The sequence below is a fragment of the Branchiostoma lanceolatum genome, chromosome 4, assembly GCF_035083965.1.
Source record: "Branchiostoma lanceolatum isolate klBraLanc5 chromosome 4, klBraLanc5.hap2, whole genome shotgun sequence".
NCBI lineage: Eukaryota > Metazoa > Chordata > Leptocardii > Amphioxiformes > Branchiostomatidae > Branchiostoma > Branchiostoma lanceolatum.
The window spans coordinates 17,985,772-18,008,375 of NC_089725.1; the positions used below are offsets into that span (position 1 = coordinate 17,985,772).

The 22,604-nt window shown below is 42.4% G+C and overlaps 3 protein-coding genes across 4 annotated transcripts; 1 reads left to right on the forward strand and 2 right to left on the reverse strand.

The window, feature by feature from the left end:
* Window positions 1-736: 736 nt before the first annotated feature.
* LOC136433041 (cytidine monophosphate-N-acetylneuraminic acid hydroxylase-like) lies at window positions 737-10,549 on the forward strand. 2 transcript variants are annotated; one of them, XM_066424817.1, is made up of 16 exons: window positions 737-930; window positions 2,169-2,305; window positions 2,700-2,797; window positions 3,071-3,162; window positions 3,420-3,529; window positions 4,122-4,312; window positions 4,947-5,094; window positions 5,490-5,571; window positions 5,988-6,125; window positions 6,257-6,392; window positions 6,799-6,945; window positions 7,458-7,632; window positions 8,156-8,272; window positions 8,616-8,731; window positions 8,856-8,995; window positions 9,412-10,549. In XM_066424817.1, exons 2-16 carry the CDS (start codon window positions 2,195-2,197, stop codon window positions 9,504-9,506), a joined length of 1,896 nt encoding a protein of 631 aa, XP_066280914.1. In that variant the 5' UTR covers window positions 737-930; window positions 2,169-2,194; the 3' UTR covers window positions 9,507-10,549. The 2 variants fall into 2 exon arrangements, with proteins under 2 accessions (XP_066280914.1, XP_066280915.1); XM_066424818.1 differs by lacking the exons at window positions 737-930; window positions 2,700-2,797 and having other exon boundaries at window positions 2,190-2,305.
* An 845-nt stretch (window positions 10,550-11,394) lies between these two features.
* LOC136433043 (uncharacterized) lies at window positions 11,395-14,042 on the reverse strand. The gene is made up of 4 exons (XM_066424822.1): window positions 13,577-14,042; window positions 13,203-13,354; window positions 12,801-12,923; window positions 11,395-12,464 (listed from the first exon to the last, which is right to left on the reverse strand). Exons 1-4 carry the CDS (start codon window positions 13,767-13,769, stop codon window positions 12,156-12,158), a joined length of 777 nt encoding a protein of 258 aa, XP_066280919.1. The 5' UTR covers window positions 13,770-14,042; the 3' UTR covers window positions 11,395-12,155.
* A 2,768-nt stretch (window positions 14,043-16,810) lies between these two features.
* LOC136433045 (patched domain-containing protein 3-like) lies at window positions 16,811-21,954 on the reverse strand. The gene is made up of 2 exons (XM_066424823.1): window positions 20,859-21,954; window positions 16,811-19,260 (listed from the first exon to the last, which is right to left on the reverse strand). Exons 1-2 carry the CDS (start codon window positions 21,853-21,855, stop codon window positions 17,480-17,482), a joined length of 2,778 nt encoding a protein of 925 aa, XP_066280920.1. The 5' UTR covers window positions 21,856-21,954; the 3' UTR covers window positions 16,811-17,479.
* Window positions 21,955-22,604: the final 650 nt, after the last annotated feature.

Below are 22,604 nucleotides of genomic sequence, written 5' to 3' on the forward strand. Positions count from 1 at the left end.
ATCACAGGATTATGCCTCCCGGTAAAAATATGACAACTTATAGTTTGTCGCCCATTGATTGATGAGGTAGGAAAGTGAGTAATCATAATGATAGGTATAGTCTAATGGTCAATCCGAGATAAAGTGCGGACTCCACTAATATTTGATGCAACTGGCGCGGCGACGACATTACCGACTAAACTAACCCACCGCGGCCTCAGAAAAGGTCATAGACATTATTCTTGGAAGGGTGAGCACACAGTCGAGCAGTCCCGGCTGTCCATCACAGTTAGCAGATGTCTGTGTGTCAGTCAAGTTGTTTACATTTCGGCGTTTTCATCGAGGTAGGTGGGCTATGGAGTTGATCAATTAAGCCTCGCAAATAAACAAGACTCTAGCAAGTAACTTCCTTGACTCTAGTGAGGATAATGATAGTGAGATATCATCCTTGGATGAACACACAATAATACCACCCAGACGTCGATTTTCAAACGTCAATCAGCGTTACAGAACTCTACAAGTAACCTATGATAACCGCGACGCTGACAAAAACAATAAATATCTGACGCCATGGCTTTCCCGATCGACAACTCTTATGTTGGTACGAACTGCTCTCACAACAGAAGTCAGGAGCATTCTTCATGGCGGACTGAACAGCCAACCATTATGGCTCCTTACCTCCCAACCATGGCAAGTATAAAGGGCATTGCCCCTAACCAACGACTGGTGACAAATCAGCGACGAATTTTATAATTGTGAAACTTGTCCAACAAGTTGTCTCTGGCAGGAAAATGGCGACACCACTAGTCTTGCATAACCTCCTTGCGTAAACGGACTACTTAGTCGGTAGTTGGTTTTTACCCGACCGAAGTTCTCCTGGCCCTCTCAAGCTCAACAAACCTCGAGATATTCAACGTTTACAGGAGATCAACACCGCCCCCCTGGTTGAAGGTAGGCGCTAAGGTAGTCACAACGTACCGTACGTAGTCTGCTTAACTCTTGGGTATAATTTGATGTAAATTGATATCCATTCAAGTCATCATGTTTCGACAGGTTTGGCACAGATGAATATGCCCATGATCAACAGGAAAACGTTTATGGCTTTACATTTAATTTAGAATTGAAGTACCTGCTAAAAGTTTTGCACTGAATATGTCGACTGGTCATGCCAGGGGAAATTCTTGTCAGTAAAGCATCCAAGATAACCTGCTGTGTGTAAACAAAAATACTTGTGCCTCAAGCGATCATAAAAATGGTTTCATGAAAGGGAACCCAAACATGATCCAATTTTTCGTGCCTGCCCGATACATACATGTAACGTTATGTGGGGCAGTGTGCAAGCATTTGTACAAATACGGCCAAAGAAAAGTGTAAACCTCTTGGTCATCAAGATAAATCTTCAAACTGATAGTGGAAGTACTGAAGCGAACAAGTTAAACCTCTGGTCCGTGGGTCGGGTCGGCCGGGTCGGTTGTGAGTTAGCCGTGAGTTAACCACATATTGCCATTTAATGGTCGTGGAATTGTCATTACATGGTCGTAACGAAAGATAGACGCGTGGCCCAAAATTGGACCCAGCGCTGACATGAGGTTGGGTAGTGGTCGGGGCAAGCTCGTGGGGATGTCCGGAATTTGTGACAGGGGCTTTGTACAAACCAGCGAAAACACGATAATCGACGACCCAGCCAAACTTGTCCAACTGGTTGTTTCTAGCATTTGAAAGTAGGCAAGAGGTGAGTGACACCATTCCATTATATTACTAGTCGTACGTAAACGAAATGTCGCTTCGATACGCCAGTGTTGCAGACCAAAATACTCACTGGCTCTGAAGTTCAACAGACAAAAAAAGGCTTGTACCAGTTAGTTAGACTACTAGTCTAGTAAACGCCGTAATTTGAGGTCCGCCGATTCTGGCAGCCATACTTCAACAGGTTGGGTCAGTTGAAGATGCGCAAGTAGAATGAATAAGTTTCCTGACCGTCTGTGTACCGGGTTCCTGTTGAATTTGAAGATGCACAAGTAGAATAAGTTCCCTGACCGTCTGTGTACCGGGTTCCTGTTTAAGTTTTTTTTAGGTTCAATAATGAGATCACGATGGTTGCTGGCGATGGTTGTTGGACTGTTGGCGAGATAACCTTTAATGTTCCAATGCCCATAACAGATGATATATTTCTTGTCGGATTCGGACAGTGCGCTGGGATTGAAACAGGTGGAACATGGAGCAGCGAAGCGTGGAGGTCCTTCAGTTATCTGCCCAAGAGACAGCAGACCTGAGGTCAGGGGTCAACTTGATTCACAAAAACGTCGGAAACTTCATCATCTATAAGGTATGCTTATGTGCGATATAAGTTCTCTATGTTAGTCTGAAATCACTTAACTCACTCATCATCATCGAAAAGTGGGACTTTTATTTTCCACTGCCTTCAAAGAAGAAGTCAAACCTCGTATCGTATCGGTATCGTATATAATGCAACTTATTGTAGATTAGCAACATAGTTTGATCTTCAGCATTTGTATGACACGTATACCTTATGTTTCACTTTATGCCTGTGTATCGTCATCATCAGTAATTGTTGTCAACTTGCAATTAGCCTACGGGCATGACTTTGCTGCAATAAAGTTATGATCTACTTGTTACACTTTCCTGTCATCAAGAGAAAACATTCAACTCACAGTCAATCGTCTTTTTCCTCTCTTTGACCATACGACTGTCTCTTGTAGGATCCTACAACTCCCGAGGATCCGTACAAGGCTTGTCGCAACGTCTGCAGACATCAACGCGGACTCTTTGTGAAAGACATTGAAGATGCTGCCTGCAAGTAAGAAAATGCGATGAGCAAGATGACTACACACTAGATCGCAAACCTTAACCTGAATATATATACATAAATCTCCCCTCTGACCGAAAAGATCGTCGCACATCCTTGTCAGTTGCGGTTGGTTCTATCCTGGCCTCGCTGAAACGCACACGACAAAAAATCGTATGCAATGTGTTACTGTATATTACTGACTAAATACTGAATATATTACTGACTACTGAGTCTTACTGACTAAACACTGAACTTGCTTACAGTATCCCCCACTTTCCACAGCGTTGTTCGATGTACCAAGCATAACTGGAAGCTGGATGCATCTACGATGAAGTACGTCAACCCGCCTGACAGCTTCACACAGGATCAGCTATGTAAGTGTTCTTGAATCTTAGGCGCTTTTTTCAGGAAAATACTTCACAGGGAAATAGGACGGTTTGGCGAGTTGACTTTCAAACCATCAAAACACCGGTCACTTTGAAGGAGCTAAAACTAACTTTAGAGTCAAATATGATATATATATATATAAAAACATCCGAAAATAATTTCATCAGGTTGGTAGTAAATAGGATATAGGTTGTGTATAAAGAATCTCCTATATCATATGAAAACATTATGTTGATGGCCTCAGTTCCTGAGCTAGACGATGAGGGCAGGTTGACTCTGGTGGAGCTGTCCCCTCCCGAACCGTGGGAGAGAGACCCCAGGTCACCGCAGAGGATCCAACCCGGGGAGGTGCAGGTAGGATCAGACTATCTTACTCCGATACTCAATACCTATCCATGTGACGTGAATTCCGTCACTCGGAATACTTGCAAATCAAACCTTGCAAATCAATTTTGCTACAATGTTTTCCCAACAGCTCAAATCTCAAAAGTTGCATAAAGTTTCGTTTTCCATAGCTGGATCAGCATATTGCTGAGAAGGTCGTGTCAGCCATGATGAATGAGGGTAACTACATGATCGGCACCTCGCGCGCTGAAATATATCCCGAGTAAGGGAAACGACATCACTCGTCAGTACTGGATTATTCACAAATTGTCGAGAGTACACCCAATCTCAGCCCTCAGAATTGATAATGGAAGTTCCGTTGTGCTCTGTGAAAATAAAGTTTCAAAAGAAAGGGGATCTTTCTTTCATCTATGCTCTAAATGTCATTTTGTGGCGATGATTATGTATTTTTCAGCTTACACATTTCAAGCACTGACGGCTCCCTTTATAGCTACTTACATTGTTGACAATGATGATATTTTGTCGTTAGAATTAATAACTAGAGACGAAGGGCTCCGTCTGTTGCATGATTGATGGTAGATCATATCTGATGCCTTCACAGGTGACCTTCTTCGCGCACGCGTGTATGGAGGTGAAGCTGGGAGACAAGACCATGTTCTTCGACCCATGGCTGACTGGACCCGCTTTCAGCAGGGGGTGGTGGCTGCAACACGAACCACCTGCTGATTGGCTGGAAAGGTTGTCACGTGCCGACCTCATTTACATAAGCCATGAACACTCGGATCATCTCAGGTTAGCAAGAAGTGTCTTTGTCAGAATATATTTCAGTCCTCCAGCACAAGTTGCCATCGGGCCCATAAACAAGAGCAAAAATAAAGTCCATTGTTTCATTGTTCAATCTGTTTGGGCCGAAGAAAACTGGCCAATGATAAGCTAAAACATAACAAGGTGTTGTCAGACAACACAAAAGAACCATTTTGCCACAAGCTACATTTGTAGTATACGATGATGCTCAAACGGGCTATCATTTTGCTTTTCTGGTTATCTGTATTTGGGATTAAGCAACAGACATAGCTTTCTTTTCACGTGACTAGTCGCATTGATGGTGCCTTTTTTAACGCTCATGGTGATCTACGATTCTCTTAACATGCATTCTGTGGAGTTGTCGGGGACTACATGTGCACGTTGATGAGTGGTTTAGGGCTTTCCTCGAGCTCTTGGCCGGTGATGGAACATACACAGTTGTTTTGTACTTCTTATTCTCCATTTACTCTAACCTCTGTTGCATGCCAGCCAGTCTTTCATAATGTCTGTAAAGTTGATGTCCTTAGAAACCGCTGAGTTGACTTTTCATTGATATTCATTCTTCCTGATTGTGCGCAGAAATACAGAAAGTGAGCATTTCTACATGTCATGTTCTTTCCAGCTACCCGACGCTAGAGCTGCTGTCGAAGAAGAACCCCAACATGCCCATCTACGTGGGGGACACGTCCGTGCCCGTGTTCTGTAGGATGAAGCAGAGCGGGGTCAAACTGAACTGCATCAACATCTGCAACTTTGGTGTGTGGCAAGACGTATGTGTTCCTCTATATTCTATTGTAGAAGCTTGATCAGAAGCACGGAGAGATTGTTATGCAAGAAGAGATAAGGTTCAAATGCCGAATGTTTCAGCAGAGGAAAGTAAAATTCAACAACTGGGTAGCATGGTTATATGCTACGTCGAATATTGGGAATATGCTACTGCTCGTGCTGTAGGAATGAAAGCAAAGCAACTCGGTGGTAGTGACGCAGCTTACTGAGTCACATATTTGTCTATGAACGAGCCATGCTAGCGGTATCAAAAATAACTATGACAAAACACTGCAGCAAAGAGGTAAAGAAGTAAGGCGGTGAGCAGAGTAGGGAAGATTAGAAATACCATAACGTTAACGTTACCTGTCAGCATGTTCAACAAATCTAAACTTCACAGATCAATGCAGACACGCGTTTCATGATCCTGATGGATGGTGTGCATCCCGAGTTTGACACCTGTATCTTGATCGACTACAAGGGTGAGTCAGCAGCTTGTCTGCTATTTTGTTTTATAAATCTTATATCTGGCTTTTTTACACATGTGAAACTGCAACTCGCCATGAAATTGATTCATCGCGAGTTTCCTCCTTCCTCAGATTGTCTTATGCATGAGGCCATGCATGGTGCAATGCGCTATTTTCTTACTCAAGATTCAAACTTTGGCTCTATTGCTGGTGATTTGTCTTTGCTTCTAACTACTCACATAACATGCTGGTTATTGTTCGACGAGTAAATTCGAGTAAGCCCAAAAAAGAGATAGAGACTTCTTCCAAATTGTTAAGATCCTGGAATAATGCGTCGCGTTGCTGGCTCGATTTGACCCCCGTGACTGAACGTTGTAACTAAACCTTGGAAGAAAGGAAACCCTAAAGACCCGTTACTTTTCCATCGGCAGGCCACCTGATCCTGAACACCGTGGACTGTGTATCACCTAACGGCGGTCGTCTACCCAAGAACGTGGACATCATGATGAGTGACTTTTCAGGGGGGAATTCTGGGTTTCCCGTGACATTCTTCGGCGGAAGGTACACAGGTGAGAATGGCTGTCGTTGCGATTGTGCTCTGCATTCACACTATCTGGTTTGAAATTGTAAGACTGGAACGCGTGTCAGGTGATGCTCTCTGGATAAAATCATCTTCTGTTTTCCCATCACTTGAATTCAGAGGAGTGGAAAAAAAGGTTTATGGCAAATGACAGAAAGAATTTGCTGTTCCACAAGAAGGAAGTTGTTCGTGAGGTCAACCCCAAAGTCTACTGCCCGTTTGCCGGCTTCTTCCTAGAAGCACATCCAGCGGATAAGTAAGTGGAGCTTATCTGCAGAAACAGAAACTTAACGATACAAAACAACGAAAACAACAGAGAAAGTAGCATTTAAAGTTAGAGACCATTTCCCCTGCCACTACATGAACGGTTGAAGTTTTCAAATAATTGCGGTGTTTGATATGTACTTTTTGATCAATTCACCACTTAGACAATTCGTGAGCAATATCTAACTTGCTTTTTCAATAAGCCGGTCCTACACATGCTGATGTACAAGTTACCCGTGAGCAAATCAAGTATGACAGCGCGTGCAAAATCATATCATTTCAGACACGTGTACTTGAAAATCGACAACAACTGAAATTGAATATGTGTACGAAATGGACAAGAAGAAAAATCACTTGGTGCATCCCCGAGTATCTTATTTCTTTTTGCTCTTTATCAGGTACATCCTGGAAAATAACCCCAAGAACAAACCAGAGCAACTGGCCGCCTTCATCAACAGACACCTGGACTCCGTGATGACGTGGACTCCCAAGCCTGGGTCCACCCTGGACCTGGCGCTGGCTCTGGGGGACCAAGCTGATCGCAGGTATGAGCCACATTCCTCGAATAGCTTTATCAAATTGGGAAGTCGTTTGAAGAAAACGTTTTTTCAAGACAACCAATTTTTTCTACTTGCCAACGTTTTGGCAACTCAAGTGGTCAGCCCCACCAGAGATTATGATTTCCTATGCGTGGGCAGAAAATCCACAAGAACCAAAATTGTTTAACATTACTTGATCTGTATGTGGATCTAGAAATCTCTCTCTCCCTTTTCTCTCTCACAAGCGCATGCACACACACACACACACACACACACACACACACACACACACACACACACAAACACACGCGCGCGCACACACACACGCACACACACGCACACACACGCACACACACGCACACGCACACACACAACATGAGAGTACAAAAACATAGCCATATTTTGACTGAATTTAGTTTTTTTGGGATTAGCAAGCATACAGTAGTACGTTCCTCCTCTAGAATTGAGTGACTTACTTCTTATGACATTGATAAACCACCCATACTTACCATTCTCAGGCTTGCAATAGTGGATCCTCCTCCGCAGACTAAGCTGTACAAGGACAGCTGGGATTTCGACTTCTACATCGACAAGATCAACGAGAGTATAGAGAGCGAGATTTTTGCCTACCCAGACTGGATACCGTTCTACTATGAGTGGCTAGGGTTCAAGGACTACGACCTGGTTCTTCGGGTAAGTTATCACTTGTCGTCCTAACGCGTATTCCTATTGATGTATCATAGCTGCTCTGATGCCTACAGAGTTATGTTTGTTGCAGCAGCATGATAAGATTTTTCGAGGTCGGCCTGTTATTTCCCCTTCCAGGATCAATAACGTATTAGCTGACAAGCTAGAAGGGTTACCATACTATGTCGAAATTCAGCCTCGACAGTTATTGGTGTCATGATGTAAATAAAAGTCAGTATTAGATGATCAAAAACGCCGTTTTGCAGCCAAATTATCGGTTGATTATCGTGCAAGTTGAGCACTTCGTTACCCAGTATCAAGTTATCTCTCATCGCAAATACACTGACGTGTATATTAACATAATATCAACTCCGAACTATGGTACCAAGAGTTGGTCAGCATCCACAAACCTGTTTCTGAAACATAACTGTAAACATAATTCCCCGACGCCGACTCATCAGCCAACACAATTTCCGGTCCATGAACGTTGCTCTCTCCTTTGTATAAGTTGATCTGATGAACTTTTCAGATGATAGAGACTGATGACTACTTTAACCCAGTGGAGGGAGGCTACGACTTTCTTGTGGACTTCCTAGACCTGTCCTTCCCCAGTCAGCGACCTGCCAGAAAACATGCCTACCTGGAGGTAACATCACGACTTCAGAAAATTCTCTTTTCTTACGGGTTTCTTATTGATCCCGCATTACCAGCGTTCCCTCATCATAGGAATTTTCGACCGGCTTCTCTAGTCTTCACTGAGTATCTGACCCACGCTCTGACTTTCTTTCAACCTTCCTGAAGTGTGACGTCAGAAGTCAGAGTAGGTCAGACACCGGATGAAGACTGGGGAGGCCAGTGGAAAATTCATATGGTGATTTTGGTGTTGGATCGACAGTACAAACTTTTCAATATATATTCATTGTATGGTAAGTTCCGTCTTTAACCAATGCAATGAGATAACCAGTGAGTCGTTTTTATTGTCCTTCCAGATCAAGAACAGGATCGGGGTCCACAGACAGACAGTTCTGCACGGTCTGTTTTGGGACGACCTCTATCTGGGCTTTCAGAACCGCCTGTCACGTGAGCCGGACACATTTCACTTCAGGTGAGAGACTTAAAATTCCTAATCAAAATCCAAGTTCAAGTCAAGTTCTTTGTATTCTCTATGAAGTTCCTCCGTTTTACCCAATGTCTGTCTTGACTGATGACGTATCAATCTCCATCCGTAGGTTCTGGAATCACGTGCAGATTCTGCTGTCTCTGCAGCCGCCAGACTGGGAGGGTTTTCTGAACAAGCAGAGAACGATACACAGGGGGAAACATCCCAGGGCGGTGTGGAAACCGCAACGCAGCACGAACAAACATACAGGTAAGATACAGAAGCAGACCAACCTGGTGTTGTGATTATGTTTTTTTTATCATATGTATAAATAATCTATTGTATTGCATCTATAGCCTGTTTTGTTGACATTTATACATTTTGGCCAACATTGACACATAGGCTTGGTTGTTAAAGAACAACGTATACAGACCTGTATTTTCTATTTCATTTCCCTGTTTTTTGTTTTGTGTTCTGAAGTCATTTGAATAGTGGATAACAGTCCTTTCTGATGTCGTCTATGAACAGTAAAGATGACATCCCATGAGTTAAAGTATCGGATAATTTCACCTGGATAATTATACATTATTAGCTATATGGCAATGATTCTTCTGACGTTGAGACTGATCCTATGGTGACCTCTTGTTTTATACCAGCATCTTAAAGTTTGTTCTTCCTCTCCACAGTCACCCGCCTGCTGGGCGCCCTGGTCCAGACAAAGGCGCTGCTGATACCGGCCACCATGGCTTTCCTGGCGATATTGGCCTATAATGTCCTCTAGATCAACTGGCAAAAAATGTCACAGCAATGAGGTTTCAAAGCGGGCCCATTTCAGTCAGTTACTTTTGGGACAAATCGTATCCCAACTTCCCCTCTGTCTAGTGTGCGCTAGTTAGTATGTTGTGTGCTTTCACTTCTCAGAATCTTTGAAGATTGATTCTACCGATTTTAGATAGATAATTTGAGCACTATAATAGGTTCAACAGTTTGTGATGTATTTTATGCTATTACGATATGTATATTAAATATTTAGAGACAATATATGAAACAATTAGCATGTTGTGGATCAACATGGTCATGACTACTCAGCGGGTGAAGTGGAATTAGACACTACTTCATAACAACTGAAATGTTTTCTTTAATGTGTGAACACGAACATATACTAGGATAAGGTTTAGTGTACCCTTTGTTGCTATTTCATTTATGATCCCTGTCTCTGTGGAAGGGACAATAGATCGGCTGATATACATTTGTGGATTAAGCGCAGTCATCTTATACTAGAACGTGGAATGTATAAGGCTGTATGTTCTTATTTTCTGAGTGATTCATGTAAATGACATTTTTAACTATCATGGTATTGAGGATGTATGGATAAACCTTTGGTTTACCACGTTGATATAAGAATTTACTACCCAATCAATTACGACTTCGTCTGAAGAATATGTGCATACAAGAATGGCATACTCCTATTCAAAACAATTGTACAGAATTTTGAAATTCGAAGAGCAATCACAAATAAAAGAATCTGCAGTCATAAATTGAACATAGAAACCGGAAGTTATTATAAAAAATTCCCGTGCCCAGACTGTGTACAAATAGGTAGATATATCAAAGAATGTTTACACCTTAGAACCGGTACTGTAACGTTAAATGATTCGTTAAACACAACTTGTTGATTTATACATATACCTAGTCATAAGTTAAACCATTTGTATCCACTTGTTTCTGTGTTTAGATGTAGTAGACCTTACGAAATTCGCTGCAATTTTGTTGTGACAAAAAAGATTGATATTTTCATTTCATTCATTATAGCGTTACAAACAAGTTCCGCGACCTCATATCTCCATGAACTATTCTGTGTATGCAAATGACTTACACATTTACATAATATATGCATGGTCAATAACACCTTTGACTAACTTACACATGTCACAATATTGACAGTCCTATCATTTACCACTTAGATAAATTATGGCACTTTTGCATTAATTATGCAGATTAGAATTCATTTGTACAATTGGTATCTGTTAATGCTCCACTTGCCATTAAGAAGATAAGTTACATATATTTGAGTCTTATAATGGAAAACACTGCAAATATAGATTTACCTCATTAGTTATGCAAATTAAGTCCTAATAATTAGCATAATTTACACTTCATTATATACATCTCGGTCTAAGGTACCTGCTAACTAAACATCACGGAAATGCGTCGTTCCTTTGTTCAGTCATTCTCCTTAGAAGATTTTCACGATGACGCCACTGCAGTTCCAGAGCAAGCTGCTAGGGGGCCCAAACCCACACCACGTCTTCATTACATCACAAGCTATCTGCCACCAAAAAATCAAGACCATAGCACATCCAGGTCAAAAGATACAAAAATGGAATTTCTGCTGCAGTACCAAGGTCACATACCAGGGGGCCCAAAATCGACCTTGAATTTCGGCTTCACAACACCTGCCAACATACCAAATATCATCGTAATCCATCAAGAAGTTCTTGAGTTATGCTGACTACAGTAGTCCGGAAACACAGACAGACAGACAAACAGACACACACACAGACACACCCAAAACTACATCTCCATTTTTCATGGAGATAACAACTGCCTGCCGCGTAGGTACACTTATAAATGGAAGGCAAACAAATGCACAACTATACCTCAGTAAGTGGTGTTTTGATTAGGCATGTAATGTGCGGTATGACTGTCAAATATAAGAACGAAGGTGAACTAATGACGTCATGCTTTGTTCTTAATATGTTTTGTACATGATAGCACAGGTTGATCAAAAGGGTCAGACTACGAACCGTTACAATACATATGTATACAATACAGGTATGATATGGAAGGAAAAAAACCGTATGACAGGTACTGAAAAAGTATTTTCCAAATGAAAGTCATTCCAAGGGTCTGTAAACATACACTGTTTGCTAATTTCTTAACATGATAATCTCAAAATAGCAAGAATTACAAGAGTTACAATTGTTACAAGACCTACAAACCGCAAACCCCATCTTAATTCCTTCCTACTACCGCACGTCCTGCTAAAGCACTTTAATATAACCTTATTTCAACCAAAACAATAATCCATCGATAAAATTAACGTAAAACAGTAGAAGATACGACCTGCCTCAGTCTGTGTAGTTTAGGTTAGGTTAGGACACAGACTCAAACTTTTTCTGATGAGCCAACAATGTGTGAACAACATCCAGGATAGACATGCCATGTGACTAGTTACAGCTTACATACGTAACAAAGTTCTCATGCCGTAAATGTTTTAAAGTTGGTTCTTCTACTTTATTGTATGGTCTGCGGAAACAACAAACACTACAATGTTTGCACTGTAGGACGATTCAGTAATTTGCCATGACGCAAAGTGTCTTGAAGTTGAATATCGTCAGTTTGAGGAGTTCAACGAATGTATCGATAGCTAGGGTGCTGCATATGCGGGGGGTGCGGAAAGTACGTAATTGCCCGGCAATGCGGCGGGGTTTTGGTTAGGTGGATGGGTGTACGGATTGTTCATGCTGGGGCGCATAGGGTAGAGGCCGATGGCATGGGGTGGTGCAGGGAATACGGGGCCAGCGCCTGGTCCCGCCATCGTCATGACTTGGTCACGTGCTTTCTTGCACTGGCAGCACATGTACACGGTGATGCCGACAAAGAGGACCAATCCGACGCTGGTCCAAAGCATGGAGTGGATCATGGATTGCTGCGTGAACTGTCTCCTCAGCAACAACTAGAAATAGCAAAGAAGAACATAAAGACGATTGCACGTTTAGAAGTTATAAGAACCGGGAGTTTCTCTGCAGTACCAAAAGCAACCATGACCTTCATCACAATCTATCCATAGCTTCTATGCTGGCCAACGTAGGACACTCCAGAAACAGTTGTCTCTCAGATAACGTTAATGGCATCTACAGAAGAAGTGTCACGTTCTACCGTAGGACTGTGCAACAGAATACCTAAAGGACGGATAGAAATTCAAGAACTCCCCTCGTGTCCACTGCCAGCACCCTGATTTACACTGACTGCTGCTAAGCTGAGAGATGAGGGACGTAGAAAAAGAACTGACCTTGTTACTGCCCGGACGATACAGGCACTGGTAGGTTTTCCCTACTACGTAGTCTCTCGCAAACCTATTCACTTTTTCACGAGTGTAAGCGTTGTCTCTTTCGCAAGTAGGTGACGTCGCACACTAGAGATAGCGTAAATAAAGATTAGTCTTAATGTTGTTGTCATTCCTATTATAGTTCATCACTCCATCAACCCTGTTACGTCATTATCGATGTTTAACTTGACACGTCTTACGACTCTCGTGATGATATCGACAGACAAACTTGAATATACTGTTACTGTTCCAAAACAGAACGTGTATTACACAAACAAACATGAAGAAGTCATGCATGGCGACATGCCCAACAAATTACTCTGGTACGTACTGTAATTACACAATGGGCAATAGCTTTACTCTTACCGGCCGGCCTAAATCAATAGACCTGTCCAACCTCGCTTCAGTCTCGTACAGGATGCCGCTAGATCCTTGGTTGTAACGGGCTTCGATGACCAGACACGGGTATAGGACGTTGCCCCGGCAGTTGAGACACAATTCACATTTCTGCAAAGCCCCTGGAACAGGTAGAAAGATGCGTATTTTTCTTGATGAATTCAGGTTAAAACTCAAGAGAAACGTCCTGTATTCGAGTATCCGGATATGGCCTGAACATTTGTCAAATTTCTATTTAAAACAATAAAAGAACAAATACGTTCCTCCACAAGCGAAAATGAGATGGAGGAAGAGAAAATATATCTATATATCAACGGAAACATACATTTTTGTTCGACACATACCAAACAAAGTAGCACTGGTTGTCGTGCACACAGTCTCCTTGTAATCCAGCGAACCTGTCCGCACGATTGGCTTGACGATGAAGACTCCACAGAGAACGATGCCCACCGCACAAAATACTGCCAGGAGCACAGGAAACACGATACAGAATCTGCAGAGGCAGTACCGTCTGATCGCAGACTGCCGGTCGTCCATTGCGTAAACTTCCTCCAAAATCTGTCTGAGAATGTGTGCACTTACTGGATTAGATTTAGTGAGTTCAATATTGGACTTGGAAAGAGCTCTGTTTTCTCAGCGGACTTTTCAGCAGCTTTCAGCGAGTACGTTTATAGCATGATTGATATTCCAGAAGAATGCATAAAGCAGTTGTTCTCTTGGGACCGTAGAAACTAGCAAGGAGACTTGCGAGTTCGCCATTTTGCAACACAGACTAGAATAACTAGTTCTTGACTAATGATACAGCAGCACACGCCCAATTCGTGACGACAGCTGTTACCATGGAAACAGTCATAGGTCAGACTAAAAATAGTAGCCTGACAGTTCTGCCGTTCAGTTTGACACTGGGCGCTTTTCAGAAGACATGTGAAAGTTTTCGATCAAGCTTCAAATATTATCGACTTACTACTACTTCAGGTCCAATTTTTATTTGAGATTCAAGTCTTCCGACCGAGTTATACACATTTTCTTTACTACAGAGTGTCAATCTCTCTGCAAGCCAATTTGTGTCACAATCGATATGTCACACTTGAGGTAGTACATGTATAATCAGGGCATATGTTTTTGTTATATAGTCGTAATCTCAGCGTGCGTTCTTATCATGGTCCAGTTGATGATAGATTGCTTTACTTCCTTCTCTCAACGTCGCCGTAAAGAAGATCCCCTTGCCGGAAGTGATGAGGTCTCCAATGTAACCTCAACCAAATTTAACCTCTGCCAACAGAAAACGTGGTTTTTCTGTGTGAAATTCCCCATTATTCATTCCCAATCTGGACAGGTCGTGATCACGAAATTCCCATAATCTTACATCACGAATAGATTTGATCAAGGAGGTTTTATATAGAAGGCCTTCTATATAAAACCTCCTTGATTTGATGTCGTCCCGGAGTGAAAACGAGCTGTTCGATGTCTATTCTAAGCGGCATAGTACGAATCTGTCTGACACTGTACTGTTAAATATCAATCTTAGGTTCATGTACATGGGTTATGTAACGTCCATTGTGTTCTAAAAATGCAGACCTGCAAACTGTGCATCTCGAAAATAACAGCATCTTTTCAGACGGATAACTAGTGTAGTACGGCCCACGGTCCATGTGAGGATTTCAAGTTAGGTCCCTTATTGAGAAGCATCAATACTGTGTTCACAATCATCTATTTTCAGGGCAATGGAAAGTTTTTCATACCTGGCACTGTGACGTGTTGTCGTGTGTTGGTCGGTTCTTCCCTGTAGCTGGGAGGACCCTGTGGTACTTGACAATGGCAAACTTTGGACTGAAACTGTTCCTCTGAAAAACCTGTCGTAAAAGTGTCCCTTTTATGCTATTGGAGAGGGGGAGGGGCAAAGATCATATGCAAATGCATTCATCACAATGGATAGATCATTACTGTTTATATATATATCCCAAAATTACTCATCGCCCAACCCCCTTTCCCCAGAACACGACTCCCATTGTGATTATATATGTCAAAAGTCAAAGCCCTCGTCTGAATTAAGAAATGAAAATTGAACAAATCATACTAGTGAAACTTGAATAAATGTAGCTACGGTATCGTTATGGAAAAGGTGATGGAATAGACGACATAACATTTGGTATAGTGTATCTCTTTCGGCAATTGGTCTTTTGGTCTCTCTGACCTGGACTTATAGAAAGTGTACGTGTATGGTTTGGAACAGTTTTACAAGTTTACGTGTATGTTTTTTTTTACGTATACGATTTGAAACAGTGCCTATAAGATATCTTGATACCGCACAGGTTATTAAGCCCACTAAAGAATTGCGGAAATGCAATTTTCCACACCTTTCGTCAACGCTTAGCAGCTCTGTAGGTCAGGCTATTTATGATCATTTATATCTTCCGTTTGCCCGGCGATTGTCGGTAAGTGGCAGACAAATGATCGACATCATCACAGAATAGCATCATGGGAAAAGAAGCTTCCAAAGCTGTCTTAAGCTTCCGTCGGATTCACATCTCAGTGTAAGTCTTGTTAGATAAATGCAGTCCAAATCTGAACTCTCAAGTCTAGAAAAAGATAGCCTTATCAGTAGTCCAACTATATCTGTTATGCTTGCGTATTACACATATTAGCTTCACACTGGTGACTAACATGACCAACATATGATCAACACGTGAGATACGCCCTTTCAAACAGTTCTTCAAAAGAAGCACATTTACGGCTGGTTGCATAAGGGAAGTTTCTTTGTGACAAGGGTGAAGAAATGTATACAAGGGTGAAGAAATGTAGTTTCCGAATTAATATCTATATTAGACATTCTGAAGTGTTGTATTTCTTTAAACTCCCAAATAAGGGACAATGCAACACGGGTATCTATAACGTTAGATAATCTATTCCGTAAAAGTAGACAATATCTACAGCGTTCACATTTACTTGAGAAATGCAATGGAAATCCTCTGACTCCTTTGCTCGACGCTGTGTGATTCTGTAGGTAAAAATGTAAATCTTACATTTGCCCGGTTATCAAAGGCAAGGAGATATGAAAAAATGTCTAATTAAGATGACACTCTGAATTAGGCCACAACAAATACAAACAAACAAACAAACAGACAGACAAACAAATAGTGGACTGAATGATCCACCGATTTTCTATTATGACAACGTTAGTCCTGTTTATCTGACTTAAGAGATCTTTAGTCTTCCAATGAGGTTAAGTCTTTACCCCAACCCTCCTCCATGCGACGCTGCTGCACCTCATGCGCAAAGTACTATTGGGAGATACCATTCTGATGACGTATTTCATCCAGGTGTACTGTCATACTTACGCTAACCGCTAGACACCGCTTTGAAGAAGGCAACGGCCAGATCTCGCTGCTGCTGCGTTTCATTATTCGCGAGAGGTCGAGTAGAAAGTTTAAGAAACTCCTATTTGAAAAAAAATGCTCTATCCATAATATGAAACAACAAGATATAAAACTCATAACACATACAAACGTATATAAAAGTTATTGTCATATTCGCTGACTGCCCATTTAAGAAACACACACACAAAACAAATGAAAACATCTGTGCATGCGTAAGTCTTTATTGAAAATTCCAACAAAGCATGTGTGCATAAGTACTGCATCCTGGGAATGCAGGTATAGACCGTCCAGCATGCAGTCGGAAAGACTGGATTTTGTAAATCTCATCACTTGTGCATTACACGTGTATCAATGATTAAGAAAATGCAACGAAGAAACAAACACCCATGGTAAATACAAATGTCTTGCACAATTGCGTATATGTCGAATTGAAGTACGTTTATCATTCATTTCTGTGTTTTTCATCTCTTTGTTCTAGATCTGGATTGGAATCTGAATAAATTGCTTTCTTTAAGGAATCATACCCAGTCCGAAGTAGGGGAAAATGTTATTGTTGTAGCCACGAATATGGATAAGAGGAACAGGTGGGAAACAAGAACATTGGGTCAGCTTTACTGTCAACACGGCTAAAGCAAGATTAGGACTAAGAATCAAAAAAGCAAACGACATCAGAACCCGTGATGTTTTCTCATCGAATAGTTGCACTTACTTTAGGGTGTGGCAGCATATTTACGCAGGTATTTGCCGGGCCATGACAGCTATTTACCATGGCACAACAGGTGTCCTTCAGCAAACAAACATGGCACAATTACTGGTTTGGCATTACTTACTAGTATTCATCCTTATCGTTTGCACGTATTTGTTTGAATTCTATGTGCCATCGGGTTCAAATGAAGGGTTGTTATATTGGATCGGTGTGCACAGACGCGCGGGATCTCCATTGTTGCACTGATGATTCGCCAGTTCCACCTCGCCGCCTTTCCGCTGCGTCTCCGATCGGCCAGTCTGTCCTTGGTGTGTTTTGAAACTCTTCTGGCAAGGTGGCATCTTGCTGTCTACAGAATAACTGTCCTTGTTTCCACAAACATTTCGTCCTACGAAGGTCAGAACCACGGGCAGGATAACCAGCCCGTGCAGTGCACCCAGCAGAATAACTAAGAACATGGTTTTGAAGAACGTACGAAAGATGTAGGAGGGAGCAGTGGACAAGGCTGCCACACCTAGTATTGTGGACAGGGCCCCTTGCAGGATGGGCATGCCTAAACTATACAGGGCAAACACTGCTCTAGCATTGCTACTGTTTTCTTTACAGGAGACGAAGGCATAAGTGATGTGAGCAGAAAAGTCGACAGAGAAGCCGATACACATGATGATGTTGATCATGGAAATGGCGTCTAGATTGACGTCCCAGAAGGTCATGTACCCCACCACCCCCGTACAGATGGAGACGATGGACAGGGTCACCCAGATGGAACAGACGGGGTGGGGCACAAGGACAAGGGCCACCACGAACATGGTGGCTGTGGCGATACCCAAGTTCTGGAGCGTGTTGGGAAGGATGGCGATGTACTGATCATAGAAGATAAAGCTGGGATGGTAAACCGTGGTTTGGAAAGGGCTCTGATTAGCAAGCTCTCTCATCTTGATAACCATATCCTTCTCACGGACGGAACCGTTAATTTCTTTTGCTTGAACCAGGAAGCGAGAAGCGAGAATTTCGCTCTTGTTGCGGTTGAACTCGATGTCGAGCTCATACCGTTTAAAGCGAGGGTTTGTGAGAAAATATCGTCTGAGATTTATAATGAATGGCGACTTGCTGGAAGCATTCAGACCTGGAATGATACCCGAGAACTGATCAATGAAATCAAGGTAATCACGCAGCCAAGATTCTGATTCGTTTTTCCCCCAAGTAAAGTCCGTCTCCTCAAACCGACTGACAGCATTTTCAACTTGGTCTTGGACGGAGGCTACCCAATATTCTAGCTCATTACTGAAGACAACAGAAATTTTGGCGCCATAAGACATAAAATGCTGACTATCTTTGTTGTTGTAACTCACTACATAAGAGTCATCAGCAGCAAGGTTACTGAGACGAATACCCTCTTTTGCCTGCAGACATCCCCATATGGCACAACCCAAGTACCCGGCAAACAGTAACATGACTACAACCTTTACCCATGTTTTGGTAATGAAAGGCCCAAAATAATCTCTGAAAAAGGTCATGATAGCATGGTCGCTACCCGAGAATTCCCCCTCCTCGTTGACTCCCGCCATGTTGTTTCCTGTGCAGAAAAGGCGATAGTAACCCGACCTATCTGCGACCTCACTAGGAGAAACCGCCGGCCTGCATGACGCTGCGTGTCGGTTGCTTTTCTCACGGCGACCTTCATACACCATGCAGGCACCGAAGAAGGTCACTTGGAAGAAGTAATCAAAAAGGACAGCTACCCCGGTGTAGATGCAGAAGATGCGGATGGCCGGAAACACGGTGATGGCGCCGATGCCGAAGGCCAGTCCGTCCGTGACGGTTGTTATGGTGATGGAGACCGCAGCCTCCGCGTACGTCTCTCCCATCCGCTCCTCCACGCTGCCTCCGGGATGGGTCTTCCTCCAGGCCGCGATCATGATGAACATGTCGTCCACACCGATACCTAGATGTCAAATATATTATATCGTATCATATCATATCATATCATATCATATTATATTATAAATTGTCTCAAAAAAGAATTCAACCGGAAATTACACAAAATACTACAGATCCTAATATCACAAACATAGAATGCACAGAAAACTTCAAAGGATTGAATAATGTAATATAGAACACACATATTTTAACAAGGATTTCGAAAATACAATCACTGAACGGTTAGAACAGTCTAATAAAAATTCATCAAATTTGCTAGATTTTCATTTAACCGCAAACGAAGTTATAAACGGCATAAAGCAATCAAAATCTGGAAAAGCCTGTGGTCTGGATTCTATTTACAGCAACATGCTCAAGCATGGATGAAATTCAAACCAGTTACGCCTGTCATTGGTTACCATTTTCAATACTATTATTTCCGAAGGCACATTTCAGTCTCACTGGAAAACAAGCATTCTAACTCCAATTTTCAAATCAGGTGACAAGTCCAACGTTGATAATTACAGGAATCTCCAGTTGTTTTTCAAAAGTTTTAACACTTTTCTTGAATACTAGGCTACAAAACTTTATAGAAAACAATAATCTGTTAGCCGACACACACTTCGGCTTTGGAAAGAAGTGCCGAACCGCCGAGAATGTCTTTATTCTAAACTCCCTTATTGAGAAATATACAAAAAAAGGTAAATTGTTTGTTTTGTTTTGTTTGGTTGACATGAAAAAAAGCATTTGACAGTGTATGGCGCGATGAACTATTCTATAAATTGTTACATGATGACATCGGTGGAAATGTCTTTAATGTATTGAGATCTATATACTTGGATGTCAATTATGCAGTTAGAGTATAGAGAACGGTTTATCAGATTCTTTTGTTTCAACATGCTGTGTAACACAAGCTACACGCATTGCAATGCTCTAGATATGATGTTTTACGTAATAATTTATCATTAACGTTACATTTCTCAAATCAAGTACAACAGATCTTAAGAGACTCGGTGCTACAGACAGATTTGAATATATCTTAAGATGCAACGACTCCCACAATGCAAGACTGCTTTAAATATCATTAGAAAAAATACCGAAACTCATGATTAGCCCCACTCGATTGTAACATTATATCAAAGACTAGCCCTTATTGTTTTAGAGGATGTTGACAAGTTTCATTCTATACCTCTAGTTTGTACTATGTGTAATATTTCCCATACATTGTACCGTGTACAATTGTCGTGCAATGTTAGTTTACAATACAAATCCACCCTAAAATTCTGATTAAACTTGCTGGTTACATACATAGACTTCCGGTTCAAATTCGAGCACACACGTTGGCTATCTCGGTTTGAAATATGTTTTACCTGCGTTGATTTAGATATGATTTATGAGCTCTACCGGTATCAATCATTTCCAGGCTAAGGGTACAGGTACGACAGGAATACTTAGGAGAATAAGAGCTAGGTTGTCAACTTGTCACCAGGCTGTCTGTTATAGCAATGTTGACACGTTGCGAGAGGTACTAGTAGTCACTTAGAGTGAGATAATCACTTGGATAGTTAGATAGCACGTTGCCGTGACCGTGTGGGTTATAAAGTACGTAGAAACATCACTCACCTACGATGAGAAACGGCATGGAGGCCACCACGCTGGTGAACTTGACCCCACAGTATATACACAGCCCCATGGAGGACACCACCGCCATGCCTGCGGACAGGACGCCGAGCATGCCCAGCCACGGCTTGGTGCGGACCGTGTCCAGCATCATGCAGGAGAGGACGGAGAAGGTGATGAGGACCGTGAAGGTGACAGAGAATCGTGGGACGATGCGGGCTGTCAGTTTGGAAAGTTCTTCCTCAAGAGACTGAGAAGAGGTTCGAGAAACGTCGATTATGTCCGATTCAAAATTTTCCATGTAGGACAAAAAGGCCTTTTCCCATTCTTCGCTCAGTCTGTCATGTTCAGAGTTTTCACTGCGTAGGTAGAAGGTCAGTTTGAAGGCGGCAGCGGTGCTGACGTGCCCCGTTCCTGGCTCGAGAGTTACCCCTCCCAGGGTGGCTCCGCTGAACAGTCGAGTCCCGTCGGGTAGATTTGTCCAGGGGTAACCAATGGTCATGTTTTCATCTTTCTCCAATGCAAAGTTGAGAAGTTGGTACCCATCGACTACGCACTGAGATTGCCACATGGCACACAAGTCCGTAAATGTGTGGTCTGTCCCAGACAGCTGTGCTTCTATTCCCGAAATTCCGCGGTAGAGAGACTGGACCTCTGATAGAACTGCCAAACTCAGAACGCCGTCGTTTCCTTTAGCTTTACTCGTCACGATGACACTGGCCGATCTGCCTAATGTTACAAGTCTCGAAGCCTGGAAATCTTCAGAGTCATTGACAGGGAAATGCTCTCTGACAACAGCGCGCTCTGTTTTACCCTGTCCGTTATCAGGCGTGTACAATCCTTCCACAGACGAGTCTGATTCCATGAAAAACATCCCTGACCCCAGACCAGCTGCTAACAAAACGGGCAGCACAAGGAAGGGGAGGGGGTGTCTTGACAGGAAGCCCCCGTACATAGCAAACAGACGACTTAGCCGCCTTTCTATACAGTCGTAGGCCATGTTTCACCGCTCACGGCTTGCTGATATAGTCAGGTTCTGTCCAGGTGAGACGACGGAAAGAATACAAAATCTTTTGGTCAGGATTTTCATCTGCTGTGACCTTTGTCACCTGGAAATACAGGCGGTGACGCATGCGCACTGAGTGCGCTTTGCTCATCACTTGACAACCCATCAGCATCGATATCGATATCTATCAATTCATAGATTCTCTTCAAACTGGAGGCGTTGAAATTTATTTTGGCTTAATCAAGAAGATATATCATATATTTTTCTTTTACTATAAAGGGAAGTATTGATTGGTGTTCCAAACAGACGCTGAGTGAAAGCAGTCTAACCAGACTTGTTAGATATGGTATAGATTTCCATCGATTTCTATGCGCATCTGTGACTGCTTACTTGTATGTCATCCGGGCAAACGTTAACCTACTAACTTCTTTGCATTTTGCGCTGGGCAGTCTTATACCCTTCGCTTAGTAGTGACCCTCTCCTCACAGTCTAGTGCACAAAGAGAATCTCACCGGATGATTCCCTTGTTATCGTCGCTGTGCAGGCTTGTTTAAAACCTCGTCGCATTACCATAGACACAAAGGAAGCTTCAGGAGTACCATTGATGCGAAATAGAGCATAACCGAGATGGTGCCATGTTTTTTGCTGAAGGACACCTGTTATGCCATGGTAAATAGCTGTCATGGCCCGGAAAATACCTGCGTAAATATGCTGCCACACCCTAAAGTAAGTGCAACTATTCG